This window comes from Lepidochelys olivacea (genome assembly GCF_965140295.1).
Source record: "Lepidochelys olivacea isolate rLepOli2 genome assembly, chromosome: 17".
NCBI lineage: Eukaryota > Metazoa > Chordata > Testudines > Cheloniidae > Lepidochelys > Lepidochelys olivacea.
In genome coordinates, this window is record NC_140427.1 from 2,569,551 (window position 1) to 2,589,108 (window position 19,558).

The 19,558-nt window shown below is 42.6% G+C and overlaps 2 protein-coding genes across 2 annotated transcripts in view; one reads left to right on the plus strand and one right to left on the minus strand.

Annotated features, from left to right (window-relative positions):
- The window catches only part of SSH2 (slingshot protein phosphatase 2), a 134,620-nt gene extending 132,392 nt beyond the window's left edge, over positions 1-2,228 (minus strand). The window contains exon 1 of the mRNA XM_084650844.1: positions 2,041-2,228. Within this exon, the coding sequence (XP_084506970.1) occupies positions 2,041-2,103 (63 nt within the window). The 5' untranslated portion in view covers positions 2,104-2,228. The remainder of the gene's footprint in view (positions 1-2,040) is intronic.
- The window catches only part of EFCAB5 (EF-hand calcium binding domain 5), a 66,205-nt gene continuing 48,613 nt past the window's right edge, over positions 1,967-19,558 (plus strand). Inside the window, exons 1-3 of the mRNA XM_084651162.1 lie at positions 1,967-2,071; positions 6,661-6,700; positions 14,952-15,561. Of these exons, the coding sequence (XP_084507288.1) occupies positions 14,996-15,561 (566 nt within the window). The 5' untranslated portion in view covers positions 1,967-2,071; positions 6,661-6,700; positions 14,952-14,995. The remainder of the gene's footprint in view (positions 2,072-6,660; positions 6,701-14,951; positions 15,562-19,558) is intronic.

A 19,558-nucleotide genomic window follows, 5' to 3' on the forward strand; every position in this document is an offset into this window, starting at 1 on the left:
AGCTACAGCTCGGATGCAACTGGAACGAAAATGAAAGCTTATGCTCAAATAAATGTTAGTCTCTAAGATGCCACAAGTCCTCCTTTTCTTTTTGCGAATACAGACTAACACGGCTGTTACTCTGAAATCTTTCCTAACTGTTCAGAGTGATCCAAATCCAAAGCAACTTTTTTGGTAACCTAGAAGGGAAACAGGCTGGTTAGCTGCACCAAACAGGGCAGCCTTGCAAAGTGATCATCATGACAAGTTTAAATGGAAGGAGCTATTTGAGACTAGGCATCAGTTGGGATGTATGAATTACATTAAAAAAAAAAATATATCAGTCTTGTCACCAACCCAAGAGTTCCTACCCGAAAGAGGCAACAGGCTAACTGCTGAAGTGTTTTACACATGGAGGAAGTTAGGAGCAGCTAAGCCCAGACTGTTACCCCATGCATGGTTGTGAAAACAACGTATGATGAAGTAACAGAGTTAATCAATATTTATAGCAAAGTAACACAAGTGGAGTTAATCTGCACTGCTAATAAAACAGGCATGTCTTAGCAAGACAGGGAAAAAAAAAAGAACATAGGTGTTAATACCCTTGTATTCAAAATAACATTTGATGTGATACTATCAAACAGTTAATCCACAATTTAGATCAAAAGAGATTTTACCCAACCCAAGAAATATTTTCAGAGCGGTTTTTATTTTAGCCAAAACAACTGGGATTTCAACATTCCCCTGAAGCAGTTGCAACCTAAACATAATGTGAGTGTGATAATACATGAGACTTTCAAAGTGAAGCCAACTGGAAACTGAATAGAAACGAAGTGAAAACGACTTTGCAGTTTTCACTGCCATCCTCAGTTAACTGCTGGTAACAAACTATATCAATTCTAAGTAGTAATTTAGATGCTTCACGTTCAGTTCCTCCCCCCTTTTTAAACAAAACATGATTTTGAATATGACAGCATCCCTTTCACAACCTGCCACACTCCCTGATTTGGGATTAATTTCTGGTAGTTTTGAAGACTCCTTTAAGGAGAGCTTTCACTGCCATAGAGAGATTTAAAATCTTCTTGTTTCAAATACTGTCTCAGTTTGATACAGCCTTTTGAAGATTACATGCAGCACTGAGAAGGAAAATCTAGTCGCTTTTTCTGAAAGAAAGCTCATGCATGGAAGATGCCTAAAGGCAAATACCAGGTTAAATCATTTTTAGAATACAGTTCTGTAGGGGAGGAATTTAACATGGTCACTTATTAGAACCCCAGTTTCCTTTTAACCAATGATTTTTACATTTCTTGCACAATGGAAGCGAAGACCAGCCAGTTTATTTATAGTCCATTTCACTTTCTGGTGGTTCTCATTCATCTTTACACCCTGAACTGTGTTGGGTGACAAACACGACAGGGCAGCATTTAAACCCAGAAACAAATGGTTTCCACTGAAACGTCATTTCACTGCAAACATTTTACTTCTGAAGTTGGGTAAAACATGCCATCCATGAGATCCATATTTTTAAGACTCCCCTGACCTGATCAGCTTGCTTTCAATAAGTTAAAAGCCAACCACCACCAAACAGAAACCCACACATTCTCTAGAGACATGGCCCAAGAGAGAACCCCCTTCCCCAGGCTATTTCTTTGCAGCGGAGCAATAAAGATGGGCCAGAACCACATAGGGAAGCAGTATGTAAGTGACCCAGACATAGATTCGCTTAATCGTTTTGCAAGCACACTATAAAAGCTATAATGACATTTTTGCAAAAGGCAAAGGGGGAAAAAGGCAAGAGCGATCCTGCTTATCCCCTCCCCGCTGCCCAGGACGGGTCCAGGCTTGGTACCTGCCCGGAGCCTGCAGCCAGCCTGAGCATCCCTGGGGCTGCCCTGCTCGCGCTCAGCTGTCAGGCCCGAGAGAAGGGGGGGGCGGGGAGGCGGCACGGCGCGCGCATGCGCGCACACACCAGCCGGACCCTATGTGGCAGCTAACTGCCTTTCCCTCCGCCTCAGCGAGGGAGCGCCGGGCGGGAGGCGGCGGCCGGGCGGGGAGACTCACCGAGGCGCAGGGGCTGGAGGTGGCGCTGGGGGTAGGCGAGCGCTGCACCGTTACCAGAGCCATCGAGGCGCGGCGGGGGGCCCCGTCCGGCCGCGGGAGGGGGCCTTACTCCATGGCGGGGCCCCGGAGCCGGGCGGGAGGCGGGGGCGGCACCGCGGTGACCGCCGGGGGCAGCAGCTCAGCATTCACCAACGGCCCCTCGCCGACTGAGCGAGGCGCGGCGGGGCTGGGCCGGCCGGGCACAATAAGGCGCCAACGCGCATGCGCCACCTGTCAGCCCAGCCACGCCCGCGCCCTGCTGCAACAGCCGTTAACCCCTGCTCTGCTGGCCCCTAGCGAAACCCACCTCCTCGCTGCTGGGGCTGCTGCAGAGCCCCTTCCTGCTCCACTCCCTTCGGGAAACGGGCGCAGGACTGGGCTCTCAGGGGCTCGCCCCTTCCCTTCCCCCGGTTGAAAGGATTCCCAAGAGGAACCCTGCAGGGTGCATCACTAGGGCAGCTACCCTCAAAGTGTTCAAAAAATCATATGCCTCCAGAATCATGAGATCGGTTTACAATGATGAGATTTAAATAATAATGAATAACTGCTGGGTGATTTTTATTTACCTTCTGGTTTTTGAGTCTTTAGGGAGCACTGGGATGACGCTGCTGCTGCTTCTTCTTGTTCTTTTTTGAGGGTGGAAATGAAAGCTGAGGTGGAATCCCATGGTTCCCGGAGCTAGGGCTTTAAGAACTACTTCCTGTGACACTCATGATAAAATTACTTGAGTTGGCAACACGGATGATATCTTCGTAATTCCCCAACATTCCAGCCATCCGCTACAGAAAACAGCATCCAATCCCCTTTTGGGATTCTCTGGGAGATTCGCTGACTAAATCCATGGAGGCCTAGATACCTAGAAAGTGATGGGTCTGTGATGTGCGCACACAAATTTAAGCCATAAAATGCCCCCAGAAGTCTGGGAGCAGGGATGGGGGCGAGAGGGGGGCAGCAATACGGTTATGTTAACAGCTTGAGCAAAACTTATTTGTTTTGGGGGTTCAGCAGTTAGGGTCATGTCCGGGTGCCATTAATGGGAGTTTTGCCATTTAAGTTAATGGCATGAAGAATCAGCCTTTTGTCGGCATCTAATGAGATTATTAATTGTGATTACCAGAGACCATAATACATATCAAACAGAAAGCAAGCACTCTTCTTCTCCAACAGCTTGCATTAACCCATCAATTCCTCTTAGGCACTCAGTGCATTTCACTCTCATCTCCTCCTTCAGGTTGACAGAACTGTCACGAAAGCTTTGTGCCCTTTAAATCTAAGCACAAGAAAAGCCCTCAGTGCTAGTTCTTTGGTCTATCCCCCACTGCCCTGCAGTCAAAATAATTGTCAGGCAGGCTATGCAAACTGTACAGCAGTTATCCTTTACCACGGTACAAAAGTTAAGCTCACTAATGAGCGTTTGCCTCCTAGTGGATGAAGGAGGATGAAAAACAGACTCAAAATAAAACTGAGTTTAGAAAGTGATTTTTGTGGGAATGCTTCACTCAGGTTTATGCAGAAAGTGAGAACTTTGAACATACAGAATCCACAAAAATGCACCTGTTTGAGGGATCAGATTAGAAGGGGAGAATAAGCAAAGAAACATACATAAAGCAAGTAAAGAGACAAGGTGGGTGAGATATCTCATTGGACTATCTTCTGTCTCTCTGATATCCTGGGACCAACATGGCTATAACAGCTCTGCCTACATAAAGAAAGTGTCATTGAACTGCTTGTAACAACCATCAGATTATTATTTTGAAACATAGTTTTTATGGAAAGCATGTTAGCACTGCTACGTGATTTATAGGGAGTGATCAGGAAAATTACCTCCAGCCCCTTTATAAGCTATCCTCCCCCTCACTCTAAATATTCCATAGCTTCCCAAGCAGAAGGTGTTTTTACTTTTACTTTTTTTGTATATTTATGCTTTGCATGATCATATACTATGACAAGCTTTTTATGACAGTCTCTAGCTTTGAACCTTTGGGTGGCTTCGCCACTTCTATTAGCTAGATTTTATTTTCAGCAGGTTTCAGAGTAGCAGCCATGTTAGTCTGTATTCGCAAAAAGAAAAGGAGTACTTGTGGCACCTTGGAGACTAACATTTATTTGAGCATAAGCTTTCGTGAGCTACAGCTCACTTCATCGGATGCATTCAGTGGAAAATACAGTGGGGAGATTTATATACAGAGAGAACATGAAACAATGGGTGTTACCATACACACTGTAACCAGAGTGATCACGTAAGGTGAGCTATTACCAGCAGGAGAGGAGGGGGGGCATGTACATGGCGGAGGGTCATTGCTGGCATATGATGGCATATATCATATTGGTAGACGTGTCCACATATCTATTCAGGGGACACCATCACAGGGCCTAATCACATCAGCCACACTATCGGAGGCTCGTTCACCTGCACGTCTACCAATGTGATCTATGCCATCATGTGCCAGCAATGCCCCTCTGCCATGTACATTGATCAAACTGGACAGTCTCTACGTAAAAGAATAAATGGACACAAATCAGACGTCAAGAATTATAACATTAAAAAACCAGTCGGAGAACACTTCAATCTCTCTGGTCACTCGATTACAGACCTAAAAGTGGCAATACTTCAACAAAAAAACTTCAAAAACAGACTCCAACGAGAGACTGCTGAATTGGAATTAATTTGCAGACTGGATACAATTAACTTAGACTTGAATAGAGACTGGGAGTGGATGGGTCATTACACAAAGTAAAACTATTTCCCCATGTTTATCCCCCACCCCCACCCCCCACTGTTCCTCAGGCGTTCTTGTCAACTGCTGGAAATGGGCCACCTTGATTATCACTACAAAAGGTCCCTCCCCCCCCCCAACTCTCCTGCTCACCTTAAGTGATCACTCTGGTTTCAGTGTGTATGGTAACACCCATTGTTTCATGTTCTCTCTGTATATAAATCTCCCCACTGTATTTTCCACTGAATGCATCCAATGAAGTGAGCTGTAGCTCACGAAAGCTTATGCTCAAATAAATTTGTTAGTCTCTAAGGTGCCTCAAGTACTCCTTTTCTTTTATTTTCAGCAGTGTACTCCATTCTGTATAACCAGGGATAGAGTATAGATATGGTTGTTCAGGAGATCAGTATTTCTGGTTTCACCTGCATTTTAAGAGAGAGAAAAGAACACTCCTTTTTGTGTTGTGATCCTCTATGTGACCTAGTTTTGTAACTGGATTGCTTTTTTCCACTCCAGTGCATTCCCTTCACTTCCTTATCGACCCCTGTAACAGACTCATTATCTTTTTTTTATTTTAATCCTTTAATTTTAAAAGAAGTTACAACCCTCTGGATTTGTGTAGGATTGCAGGATTGGGCCCTTTCAAAATTTGACATTGGAGAACTTGAGTGGAGAAGAAATCTCATTTTAAAATGCTTTCAGTTGCCTGATCATTAAACATCTGCTCTTGGGGATAGCACTTACTAACATAAAGTCAGCATAACTGTCTCATAAAAAATATCAAGTTAGTTTGACAAGATCTATTTTCCATAAACCCAAGTTGATTGGCATTAATTAATTTACCCCTTTAATTCTTTATTAATCAAGTCCCATATCATCTGTTCCATTATCTTCTCCAGGATGAATGTCAGGTGGACAGGACTATAATTACCCGGATCATCCCGTTTACCCTTTTTAAAAATTGGCACAACATTAATTTTCTTCCAGTCTTCTGGAAGTTCCCCAGTGTGCTAAGATTTAGTGAAATCAACATTAATAGTCCAGTGAGCTCCTCAGCCAGATCTTTTAAAACTCTTGGGTACAAGTTATCTGGACCTGCTGATTTAAAAATGTGTAACTTTAATAGTTTCTCATTAACATCCTCCTGAGATATTAGTGTAATGGAAAGAAGGTTAACACGATATAATAACACTATCATCTTTTTCCCCCCAAATACAGAACAGAAATATTTATTGAACACTTCTGCCTATTCTACATTATTATTGATAACTTTACCATTTCCATCTGTAGTAGAGCAATACCAGTCAGGATTCTTTTTGTTCCTAATATATTGAAAAAAACACTTTCTTATGATTCTTAACTCTGCTGACCAAAGATTTCTCCTTGTGTCTCTTTGCTTCCCTTATCAATGTTCTATAATTCCTAACTTCTGATTTATATTCATTGCTATCTACTTTCCCGTTCCTCCATGTGTTATATATTATTCTTTTATTTTTATCGCTGCCTTCACTTCCCCTCTAAACTATGTCATTTTTTAAATCAGCACAGCCTTCTTCCTCAATTGTGGGATTGTGGCTTTTGGGTCTTAACCACAAGGCCATCCTTCTTCTCTAGCTTTGCTTGTAAGCACTGTGGCTCCAATTCATCACTGTGGTCCCAATTCAGCAAACCACTGCAGCATGTACTTAACTAAAAAATTACATATTAAAATGTCATGGATGAACACAATTTCGTTGGGCAGAGTGGGATACCGTTTTGTTTTTAATAACTTTAAAATATACATAAGGTTGCTTGTATCTTCTTCATCTGCATGTTTAAATTGTATTTTATATTTGCATAATGTGCATTTTTTGGATTGTTTCAGTGAAACAGAAATCTCTGGGCAGAGTGGACCAGTCCCTCAGGTAAAAAACAGTCTGTTTACATTTCTTTAATATTTGAATGCAAATAAAAATGTTCAGTTCAGATTTGTCATCTAAGTTTCAGGGCCTAATGTTGCACTTCACATTGACTGCTTTGGGATTTTTGCCTTGGACACTGATTCTGCAATGCAGATCCCTGCACAGGGCTCAATGCAGGATTAGTCCTTTAGCAAGGAGTTCAGGATTGGGCCTCTAGTGTTCCTGGCATTTTATTTATCCCAGGGTTTCATAGAGGTAAGGATAAAATCAGGGAGAAGAGAGATCAGACTGCTGGAGCCCAGCTAAGGGACACAGGGAAAATAGGAGGTGTGGGGAGTTCTTTAATCGTTTCCTGATTCATCTCTTCCAATTTAAACCATGTACTATAATTTAAGAAACTGGAGCTCAGGTCTATGAAATGAAGTTATACTTAGATCTGAAATGAGAAATGTGCCTTATAATGAGCAATAACTGTAATGTCTGCTTGGACATGGGAGCAATTCTTCATTCCTAGTACACCCAAACCTCCTATTGCAGGAGCTTTGGGGACACAAGAAGTGTAGGATCAGATGTTATGTGTTCCCTGGCATTTGGACAAAGAAGCTTAGCAGAAAAGGAGATGCTTTCACAGGCAGAGTGTTGAACTGACAGTCAACTCATGGTCCATGCTCCCATGAGATTTTTGCCATTATCTTCAATGAAAGCAGAAGGAGGCCTCACATTTGAGGATGTGAAGGATTTTTACCCCATCACTTATGACAGGGATCTTGTTGTTTTTTACCTTTCTGTGTGAAGTATTGTGCTTGGTGTATTGATTAATTCCAATGGATGGTTTCCTGAAGGCATAGGGGTGAGCACTGGTGCATGTCACCTGTATCCTCAATTTGCATATCTCTGTAGTACAATCAGGTGTAAACAGTGTGCAGGTTAGGAGTTCCCAGTGCCTTCCAGCGATCCTCTCAGATGGGATTGGGGTTTCATTTTGAATAGATTTGGAAAAGTGGAAGTCCTGGGATTTCCCTCAGGAGTAATTAGAGAAATACTTATCTGAATTGGCCTCCCAAAGAGACAGTTCTCTGGCTTTCACCTATTCATTGGCACTTCTAGGAATATTTAAACAGCAAACACTTGTAAAAAGTCATTCCTAACAAGTAAATAACCAAGTTGTTTTCTATAGTCAGCTAAAGGTCTAATAAATCCGTTGTTAACTAAAATAACCACAGATATCCAGGGGATTGAAGACCATTAGAAAGCTATAATTTGCATGTGGAGTAGTTTTCAGCAGCAAAATTTAAGTGTAGAGGAGGAAGCTATAAGGGAAATGTATTCTGATTTAAAAGAACAATTAGAATGCAGCCTGTGGTAATGACAGCCAATTACATGGATCATAAGTTTGTGTCCATATCTTGCAAGTTGCTGTGGGTACCATGCTCAGCAGGACTGGCCCCAGAGATCTTTTAACACACCCAAACCACGAATTATTTTTGTCTTCAGTAAATATGAAAATAGTTCCCTTGCTGACACATCTTTTATTTTATTTTCAGTATTACCAAACATCAACGATTATAGCATAGTCTCGCTATGAAGTGTAAAAGGGCACAGAATGCCCCCAGACTGCATCTTGTGTACAAAACAAAAAATAACATATAATAAGAGTTACCCCAGCAAAACATCTGTGATTACATATTCAGCACATTATTTTGTCAACAGCACAGCACAAGTATTTGATGGCAGAAGGATATGCTTTGATTTGAGGAAACATTAAGATATAACTTCTGAGTTAAATAGGGTGTGATTACTGTTTTGCCACAGTATTTAAATTTCAGAGAAATAAAAATAGAGCCATTTAGATCACTCCTGCCAGTTTTTTACCCCCCCTGTTCTCATTTGGTGGTTTAACAGCAGCTTTGAGGAAAATTAGAGTATTTTTACAATTGATAGTTTTCTTTTTTAGAAAGATTTATAGATTGACCACAATAACATTTTGAATTTCAAAAGAGAAACATCAGGTACACCAGAGAATGAAAAGACAAACAGGAATTAATCATGCAGAACCTGATTTGAAGTGAATAGAATTAGAATCCATTTTAAAGCCACATTTTAGATTATTCTAACAATTCCATGCCCAAAGCTTCAGATGCATTTTATTACAGTAATCTAGGGTTTACTTCAACACATTTTGCAAATACACTAAAATAAGTGTCTATTCCCTAGTCATCTGTTTTGCTAATTATAATAGTAACAAAAATTTACAATTAATTTCAGTGTATTTTCCCCATGAAAGCTGATTTAGATTATTTTTGTTTCATGCTCCCTGCCTGAAAACAAATGCTATATACTAAAATGAAGTTAGTATTATAGTGAGGACATAAGGGTGCCTTAGTTGGACAAATGGGTATTTGAGTGTATTCAGGAGAATATTGTTTATGTAGAAGGATATTAAATATGCAGAATAGATGGCCGAAGGCCTAAATTACAACCATGGAGACCTTTGAAAGAGTATTTATAGGAGCACACACAGGAAAATAAAACATCGCAGGGTACTGTTTCAGGGCTATGCCTACCCTGTAGCACCCCCTGCTGACCTAGTGTGGCACCGCAGCACTTCCTGCCTCAGTTTCCCTTCTCTCAGGGTCCCTTAAGAACTCTACACAGTCCAAAAGTTTGTAAGACAAAATTCCCCTGCTGTGGTTCTACTTCATTAAATATAAATACACTTGAAATAAAGTCTTTTCCTTTGGCTCAGGCCTTGCACAGCTCTTGTCATTGGGACCTGTGGTCTCCGGTAGCTCCTCTCACTTCAAAGAGCTTCTCTCTCTGAGGACCTCCCTACAAATGAGCCCAGATGGCATTTTGTCAGGCCAAGGTGCTTGTTATTCAGTTAACTGCCTAGAAATACTCATTCCCCTTAAAATAGCTTGTCATGGGTAGCCTGGGCCTGGACTCCCTTAATGGGCCCAGCTAACCCTGTGACAGGGACAACACGAAGTTAGGTACATGGGCCCCAGGGGTTCTCACAACAATTTTTTGGGTGGTCTCAGAGTGTGGCCACCAGCAAACACTCTGACAATTTTTCCTAAAATACTTAATTAACTTTAGGAAAAACAAATAAATATGCACATACACATGTCCAAATCATTGTAATTTATGTAGGACCCACATGAGGCTTATGCACCATTTAAGCTCCAGTTCAGCTCTTTGGAACAAATTTTATTTCAAGAATTTAAGTGGGATGTAAGTGGTGTTGTGACCTTGGGTAGACCTCTGCACAGGGGGAATTTTACCTGTAGTTCTTTTCATCTTCAGGGGCCTTTACAGATATATTAACACTCATGTCCCTCTTTGGGAAACTGAGGCAAAAAGGTTAAGTGACTTTCACAGAGTGAGCCAGATCTGGAATTAGTACTCAGTTGTTCCCAAATTAGACAGACAATATTGTTTGTTACTGGGCTGGGACTCCTGAGCCAGCGTTCTGTTACGCCAGCTCCAATTAAGAAAGGTAAATTGGAGCTGGCTAGAGAAACCTGTGCCTGACTGTTGAAGGGGAAACAGCTGCCAGCCTAATTAGCCTGGGGTTATAGACAGGCCCAGAGGAAGGAAGCAAGGGGAAGCTGGAGAGAGGAAGGAGAGTGTTAGTGCTTCCGCTTCCCTCCTGGTCGTGGAGACTGAGACGCTCTTAAGGCTGAAACCTCCAAGCTGTAGACGGTGAGGTGGTGGCATTGAACCTTGCAAATAAACTCCACCAGACTGAGACGCTCTTAAGGCTGAAACCTCCAAGCTGTAGACGGTGAGGTGGTGGCATTGAACCTTGCAAATAAACTCCACCAGTGACTGCTGAACCTGAGGGTCTCTGAGTGGTTTTTGGAGCAGAGGCAGGAGCAAAGGGGGCCCTGCTATACCCTGTTACACTGTTCAAACAAATAATGCACCAGATTTTGGAAAACAATCATACTTTTAACCTTTGTTTTGGTAGATTAAAGTTGATAAAGTTAACATTTTATGACAGTCTCTGATATCCCATGAAATGAGCAATCATAAACCTGTACTGCAGGATAGAGTACAGTGCCATAGTCCCACAGATAAGTAGCATGCAGAAGTCATAGTCCAGAGTTCTTGTGCATGTGGAGATTAGTCAATCCACATGGTCATGCATCTTAAAAAGCAAAAAGTATAGAGACACTGCAGAAAGAATAGCATAAGATAAATACAATTTACTGGAAAAGTCAGCCATTCCAGAAGTGCTAGTTTGTAATTCAATCAATAAAGACATTGGGAGAAATTCTGCTCTCAATTACACCAGTGTAATTCCATTGAAGCCACTGGCGTGCCTCTCTATTTACACCAGGGTGAATGAGAACAGAATTAGTCTCATGCAGACCACTTTTCTTTCCCTCCTCCTTTTCATCCTGTGGAACGGATTCTCCATTATATGGAAGAATAAGAGAAATAATGATAGATCCTAATCATGCAGATTCCAGTCTAAATCTGTTCTTAAAGAACAGCGTGCTTAAAGACCCCCTTCTGTTCACTGCAGCTGGCTTACTCCACAGGCCACTCCAAAGTTTCTTCATTCTAAATGAAAAGAAGAACCCAGTAATGTGTATTTCAGTTTGGCCTGTAATTCATTTCTGTTTATGCTCTCAGGTTCTCACATCTGTTTGGTACAATCCTCAGCTCAGTCTAAAATCTCTTCATTTCTGTTCCTAGTGAATGAGGCAGGGCTGGAATTCATGATCCCTGACTCTGAAGGTCAGCCTACTGTCCCTAGGCACGGATGGATATTCTCCTGGGCAGCACTGAAATTTAGTGCTATATGTGTTGCCATTCTTTAGACCTTTTTTTCCCCGGTCATATGACACAATGATGTAAGTTAAGGAAGAATTTATATTGAACTGCCAACAGCAGTGGACAATCTACTGCAGTTCTGAGTAGTAGATGAGACATAGCAACCTTTGGATTTATTGCTTAGCAACCTCAAACACACACCCAGGAGTAAAACTCACAGCCTGGCTCCGCAGCAGGACTGAGAAATCCCTAATTCACTTGTAAGTTTTCTAATGGCTAGGAACTGATGGGTGTATATTAAATTCTCATTCATCTGTAATGCCTCTCTGAAAGCAGGAGGAGACATTTCTGGATTGATACCTGCCCGGAAGGTAAGAAAAACAGTTCTTCAGTAGAGTTCCAGGAAGCGAAATCACAGTCGTTTTAAAGGTTGATTTTAACCAGGACTTAAAAAAAGAAAAAATACTCCAAATATGTTAGGCACAATCGCATCGATCCTCAAAGGTACGTAGGTGCCTAAATACACTGGAGGATTTGGGCCATTGTGATGAATCAGATAAAACTTCATCTGAAGCTCTTTGGGGAAAGACAATTATTTTTTGAGCAATGGCAGGGCTAAACAAATTCCCAGACTGGCCTCTTCTTTTGAAAGCACTTCAATAACTCAGAAATTCCCCAAATAATCACTTGGAAATTTTTTTACAATAAATAAATCAATCAATCTCTAGTGAAACCTATCTTGATTATGAGCGGATTTTTATCGTAGTGATAATATCCTGAATGCAGAGAGGTAATCAAATTGTACTTGTGTGTTGCTATCGAGCACAAATGTTTGCTACACAGAAAAGGAGCCAGGAAAATGGTATCCTAGTGAAAGGCTTGTCTTGCTTTCACTTTGAACAGTATGAAGAGCCTTTATATCAATTTTTGAGTTTCACTGGTGTTCAAAACTAGCTTGTCTTTGTACATTATGCTCGTTACCACCAGGGAAGATTGTACTTGGGAATAGTCTAAGCATTTGAGAGCTGTGTGAATTATGGGCCAGATTATCTGCTGGTGTAAATCAGCATAGTTGCATCGAAGTCAATGAAGCTATGGTAATTCATATTAACTGAGAATTTGGCCCTGACAGATGCAAGGTTTGGAGTATGATCCTGACACTTTGGGGGTGAATGTTGCTAATATTGTAATAATTATTGACTGTTCTCATGTTCCTCCTTCTCCTAGTTTGCTAATGGTTCTGGTTCCCTGTTTCCTCACCGCAGTTTTGGAGTTATACCACTGGCTTAATGGAATAGAGAGTCAAACCCATTGATTATTTGCATTTCTGTAGTGTCTTTCACTCTGTGTAAAGGCACCTTACAAACATGAATTAATCCTAACAATCACCCTGGGAGGTAAATGTGGGATATGTAGGAATCGCATCAGTCGTCACTGAAATGCGGTTACCTCTAGAGTGGAATGCAGCAACTGTTTCAAAGCACAGAAACACTGCACAACACTGTAATGAAATGAAGAAAAATATCATAACCAGTTGAAATTGCAACGGTAGTTTATGTAGGCACAACATAACTACTTCATTTAGAATTTGGCCAGGACATTGGCTTAACCCCCCGATGTCTTACCAATGTTCCAAAGGAGCTTGGTTTTACATGTTACTGAAAGAAACTCACCTAACCAATGGCAATCCAACGGGGTTGACAAGTTCCCTTCTTGCCTTTCTAACTCCGTGCTCCTTTACAGTTATATCTGCTAACGGGAAAGACCGTTCTCATTTTTATAACCCATTTCTTGGGCCAGGCAAGCAGCCTGACATATAAATCCATCCTCCCCAACCTCCCAGGCAGATAATCACCACCCTGCACAAATGACTAGAGGGTGCCACCAGACCTATCAGAAAGCCGACCCAGAAATTTACCGCTAGGGATCATCATACCCATTTCAGGCAATATTTCGACTCAAACCCTGGCTAGGAACCAGAAGGTCAACATGCTAGTAATTACACTAGTGTGCCAAGATGGCCGTATATCACTTTTGTGCATTTCCTGAAAAGCTCAACTCTTCAGAGCAGCTACAAGTATTTAGGAATGAAGTGGAAATAGCAAAATATATCAAAAACAGTGCTACTGATATGGCTACTGAAAGGCCATAATCAGCCAGAAACCCCTTTAAAGGATGCCTGTATTCAGGGCGGTGCACGTTCAGGGCAGAGTTGCAGCCTTAACTTGGAATTACCTTGCTTTGGTCAAACTGTCTCAGAGACGTTACTGATATTGAGATTATCCTTGCTATTGTTTAGCCCTGGGTTAGGGGTGTTTTGCAGGATGGTGATGGTGTTTTGGTCTCTGAATTGGCTAGTAAAGTCAGATTCTGCCTGCATTCCCTGTGTTCAATTCCCATAGAGGCAGATGAGAGCTGTATGTATGAAGGGTTACAGAAGTAGCTTTCAAACTGTGGCTCATGCACCACCTCAGGACCACACTGTCCTTCCTGGTGCTCCACAGAATGAACATTATGAGAGACCAAGATGAAGGAAGATAGGGTCTCTGAGATTAGGGTCTGTCTACACTTGAAAGTTAACGGGGATTAAGGTGGGATGTAAATTTAAAGCACAATAGCTATTCCTGAATAACTCCATGTGTGAACACTCTGTTAGCTTAACCCACTTGCAAAGTGACCCACAGAATGAAATGCTAGAGAACAACTCAGCCTCAGGATCCAGTTTAATGTCTCATCATCTTCCTAACACAGAGCTCCCTGTCCCATAGCAGGGGTGGCAGATCCCAACCCCATAGAGAAACATTCCACACTGGAAAATGGGCAGAGGACAAACGTTTGCAAAAAATGAAGTAAAGTAGGCGTAGTATCTGCCTCACTGCTTCCCAGGGGCATGGGAAACATGGAAACAAAAGGGGCAGTTCTGAATAGCAGAAAATAGGGTGTTGATGCTACATAGAAAACTCCCAGCCTCAGGCATCTGTTACTACACACATATTACTTCCTGTATCCCATGTCTCATGGGAATTATTAGAAAAGTTGGAAACAAGGAAGGGGAACTGAAGGAAAACATTCAAATTGGGGGAACTGTTGTCTAATGGTTAAAATGGGGGACTGATAGACAGCACGCCTGAGTCTATTCCCAACTCCGCCTTTGACTAGCTGGGTCACCTTGAGCACCCTTCTGTGTGGCTCAGTTCCCCATCCATAAAAGGGAATACAAATATTTAGCTCCAGGATCTCTCGGGGTATTTGTGAGGCATAATTAATTAATTAATAAATAATTAACGCTTGTAAAGCATTTTAAGCTCCTCAGATGAAATGGGCTGTATTTATTTAGGAGTGCAAAGTAACAATTTCTGATTTAGAAAAGGAATGTAAAAGAAACATCTACTGATTGTTTTCTAACTGTATAGATTTGTTTTCCCTTGTATTTTCTATCTATCTAAGACATTTCTGCCATGTCTTTCAGAATTACATGGTGTTGATCTGCTTTTGCATGTACCACAGTGAAATATGGCTGCTGTGCCAGAAGATGAAGGCCAAACTCCTGGACTGAAACTCCCCAAGCTTAGTGTTCAGAGTATGCCCATCAGAGCGAAAAGGAGAAGCCAGGAGAGTGCTACGCTGCCAGGTCTCAGAAAGGATGCTCAATGGAAAGAGACATTCTATGAGAAGGTACAACAGAGAGCGTTGAATCTACAAAGGGAAAAGGTGGAAAAGATTCACGTACGTAAGGCAGAGGAAGAAAAGATAAAAAAGAAAGAACCTCTGGACTGGCTGTCTAAGGAATGGCTGAGTGAAGAGAAGATGACAAGGGACACCAGGGCCTATTTGCTCGACAAACTCCTACCCACATTAGTCCCAGGAGTAGAAAAATTGTTAATGGAAGTGGAAAGAAAGAAGGTGCTTGAAACAGACCAAGATCCACCCAAGTTTGATCCCATTAATTTTCTAGGAGAATATCTGATGAGGCATAACCCTCAGTTTGATACATCTGCAAAACTAGATCCCTACAAGAGAGGGATGAAGGCTGTCATGGAGGAGTTGAAAACTCAGGTGCCTGATACAGCACTTAACAGGTGAGTGAGTTTAAACTATGCTTGGTTGTAATATACCCTTCTCATGGTATCTCTGTATTCATTTTAGAAAAAGCAGTACATTCCTTAATTGGATACAGTGACTGTAATCTGGGATGGCAAAAGTGCATCCTCTGGCACCAAATGAATCCCCTGGAGTTCTGTGCCATGGCCAGCAGCTGTCTTCTTCGAGTCTTGGAAGCAAGAGAGATGCCAGCACATGGCAGATATAGCCAATCAATGGCTTATGCAGATTTAAGGCAGTATCCTACCCCCACTGTGTAGGCAGTGCTTGATTTGACACTGTGCGCATGGAATGAGGACACTTTATGACCTTTCTGGACATTTTTAGCACCAATGTTAACAACATAGGCCAGACACTCCTGAGGCCCTTTTCCCCTTATGTCCCTCCAAAGAGAATGAAAACAGGGTTAGCCAAGTTCCTCTGGTGCCCATCCTGAGGATTTCTCTTGACTGGACCAAGGTCAGGGCTGTCTGGGTTCTCCTTGGGATCTCCCACCAGGAAAACGTTTGCTACAATCCTTCTGTAGCTATGTTCATTTCAGATCCGTTCATGTTTAGCCATTGTAGGCTCTCTTTCCGTCAGCACTTCCCTTTGAATCATTATTGCCCATCCTAAATTAGCAGATGAGCTGGTTTTCTCTGCACAGTTTGGTCCAGTGTTATTTAATTCATGTATATTTTTCTACAGCATCTCACATGAGGAGATTATAAAATTCAGTTGCATTAATAAATAATACATTCGTCTTGATTTGTCAATTCAGAAAAATATGCAAGTGAACATCTGTGTTAATGAAAGGCACCAGAGTGGGCAGCAATAATGTCAGAACTACTCATTAACTTCCCGATCACTTTATTCCAGAGTCTGTTTTGGTAGAATAACAGGATTTGTACAGTACTCTCATCTATTTGCATAAAACTGAAGTCAGGTTTGGGTGTCAGGAATTAAGGAAAGAAGATGTTGACATAAAATGTCTCATGTCTAGACTCTAAACTAAGATAATGGAAGTTCCCAGTTATTAAATGAATAAAGGAATATGGTTAAATCTCTCTCTCTCTCTCTCTCTCTCTCTCTCGTATTTCTAATGCATACGCTGTTGTAGGTTTCAGAGTAACAGCCGTGTTAGTCTGTATTTGCAAAAAGAAAAGGAGGACTTGTGGCACCTTAGAGACTAACCAATTTATTTGAACATAAGCTTTCGTGAGCTACAGCTCACTTCATCGGATGCATACTGTGGAAACTGCAGAAGACATTATATACACAGAGACCATGAAACAATACCTCCTCCCACCCCACTCTCCTGCTGGTAATAGCTTATCTAAAGTGATCACTCTCCTTACAATGTGTATGATAATCAAGTTGGGCTATTTCCAGCACAAATCCAGGTTTTCTCACCCTCCCACCCCCATATACACACAAACTCACTCTCCTGCTGGTAACAGCCCATCCAAAGCGACCACTCTCCCCACAATGTGCACGATAATCAAGGTGGGCCATTTCCAGCACAAATCCAGGTCTTCTCACCCCCCCCCACCCCCCAACACACAAACTCACTCTCCTGCTGGTAATAGCTCATCCAAACTGACCACTCTCCTTACAATGTGTATGATAATCAAGGTGGGCCATTTCCAGCATAAATCCAAGTTTAACCAGAACGTCTGGGGGGGGGGGGGTAGGAAAAAACAAGGGGAAATAGGCTACCTTGCATAATGACTTAGCTACTCCCAGTCTCTATTTAAGCCTAAATTAATACTATCCAATTTGCAAATGAATTCCAATTCAGCAGTTTCTCGCTGGAGTCTGGATTTGAAGTTTTTTGTTGTAAGATAGCGACCTTCATGTCTGTAATTGCGTGACCAGAGAGATTGAAGTGTTCTCCGACTGGTTTATGAATGTTATAATTCTTGACATCTGATTTGTGTCCATTTATTCTTTTACATAGAGACTGTCCAGTTTGACCAATGTACATGGCAGAGGGGCATTGCTGGCACATGATGGCATATATCACACTGGTGGATGTGCAGGTGAACAAACCTCTGATAGTGTGGCTGATGTGCTTAGGCCCTGTGATGGTGTCCCCTGAATAGATATGTGGACACAGTTGGCAACGGGCTTTGTTGCAAGGATAGGTTCCTGGGTTAGTGGTTCTGTTGTGTGGTATGTGGTTGTTGGTGAGTATTTGCTTCAGGTTGGGGGGCTGTCTGTAGGCAAGAACTGGCCTGTCTCCCAAGATAGGTGAGAGTGTTGGGTCACCCTTCAGGATAGGTTGTAGATCCTATATAATGCGTTGGAGAGGTTTTAGTTGGGGGCTGAAGGTGACGGCTAGTGGCGTTCTGTTATTTTCTTTGTTAGGCCTGTCCTGTAGTAGGTGACTTCTGGGAACTCTTCTGGCTCTGTCAGTCTGTTACTTCACTTCAGCAGGTGGGTATTGTAGTTGTAAGAATGCTTGATAGAGATCTTGTAGGTGTTTGTCTCTGTCTGAGGGGTTGGAGCAAATGCGGTTGTATCACAGAGCTTGGCTGTAGACGATGGATCGTGTGGTGTGGTCAGGGTGAAATCTGGAGCCATGTAGGTAGGAATAGCGGTCAGTAGGTTTCCGGTATAGGGTGGTGTTTATGTGACCATTGTTTATTAGCACTGTAGTGTCCAGGAAGTGGATCTCTTGTGTGGACTGGACCAGGCTGAGGTTGGTGGTGGGATGGAAATTGTTGAAATCATGGTGGAATTCCTCAAGGGCTTCTTTTCCTTGGGTCCAGATTATGAAGATGTCATCAATATAGCGCAAGTAGAGTATGGGCATTAGGGGACGAGAGCTGAGGAAGCGTTGTTCTAAATCAGCCATAAAAATGTTGGCATACTGTGGGGCCATGCGGGTACCCACAGCAGTGCCGCTGATCTGAAGGTATACATTGTCCCCAAATGTAAAATAGTTATGGGTAAGGACAAAGTCACAAAGTTCAGCCAGCAGGTTAGCCGTGACATTATCGGGAATAGTGTTCTTGACGGCTTGTAGTCCATCTTTGTGTGGAATGTTAGTGTAGAGGGCTTCTACATCCATAGTGGCCAGGATGGTGTTATCAGGAAGATCACCGATGGATTGAAGTTTCCTCAGGAAGTCAGTGGTGTCTCGAAGGTAGCTGGGAGTGCTGGTAGTATAGGGCCTGAGGAGGGAGTCTACATAGCCAGACAATCCTGCTGTCAGGGTGCCAATGCCTGAGATGATGGGGCGTCCAGGATTTCCAGGTTTATGGATCTTGGGTAGCAGACAGAATACCCCAGGTCAGGGCTCCAGGGGTGTGTCTGTGCGGATTTGTTCTTGTGCTTTTTCAGGAAGTTTCTTGAGCAATTGCTGTAGTTGCTTTTGGTAACTCTCAGTGGGATCATAGGGTAATGGCTTGTAGAAAGTGGTGTTGGAGAGCTGCCGAGCAGCCTCTTGTTCATATTCCGACCTATTCATGATGACAACAGCACCTGGGAGTGACAGAGACTGGGAGTGGCTAAGTCATTACGCAAGGTAGCCTATTTCCCCTTGTTTTTTCCTACACCCCCCCGCCCCCAGACGTTCTGGTTAAACTTGGATTTATGCTGGAAATGGCCCACCTTGATTATCATACACATTGTAAGGAGAGTGGTCAGTTTGGATGAGCTATTACCAGCAGGAGAGTGAGTTTGTTTGGGGGTGGGTGGGGGGGTGTGAGAAGACCTGGATTTGTGCTGGAAATGGCCCACCTTGATTATCATGCACATTGTGGGGAGAGTGGTCGCTTTGGATGGGCTGTTACCAGCAGGAGAGTGAGTTTGTGTGTATATGGGGGTGGGAGGGTGAGAAAACCTGGATTTGTGCTGGAAATGGCCCACCTTGATTATCATGCACATTGTAGGGAGAGTGGTCACTTTGGATAAGCTATTACCAGCAGGAGAGTGAGTTTGTGTGTGTGTGTTTTGGTGGTGGGGGGTGAGAAATCCTGGATTTGTGCT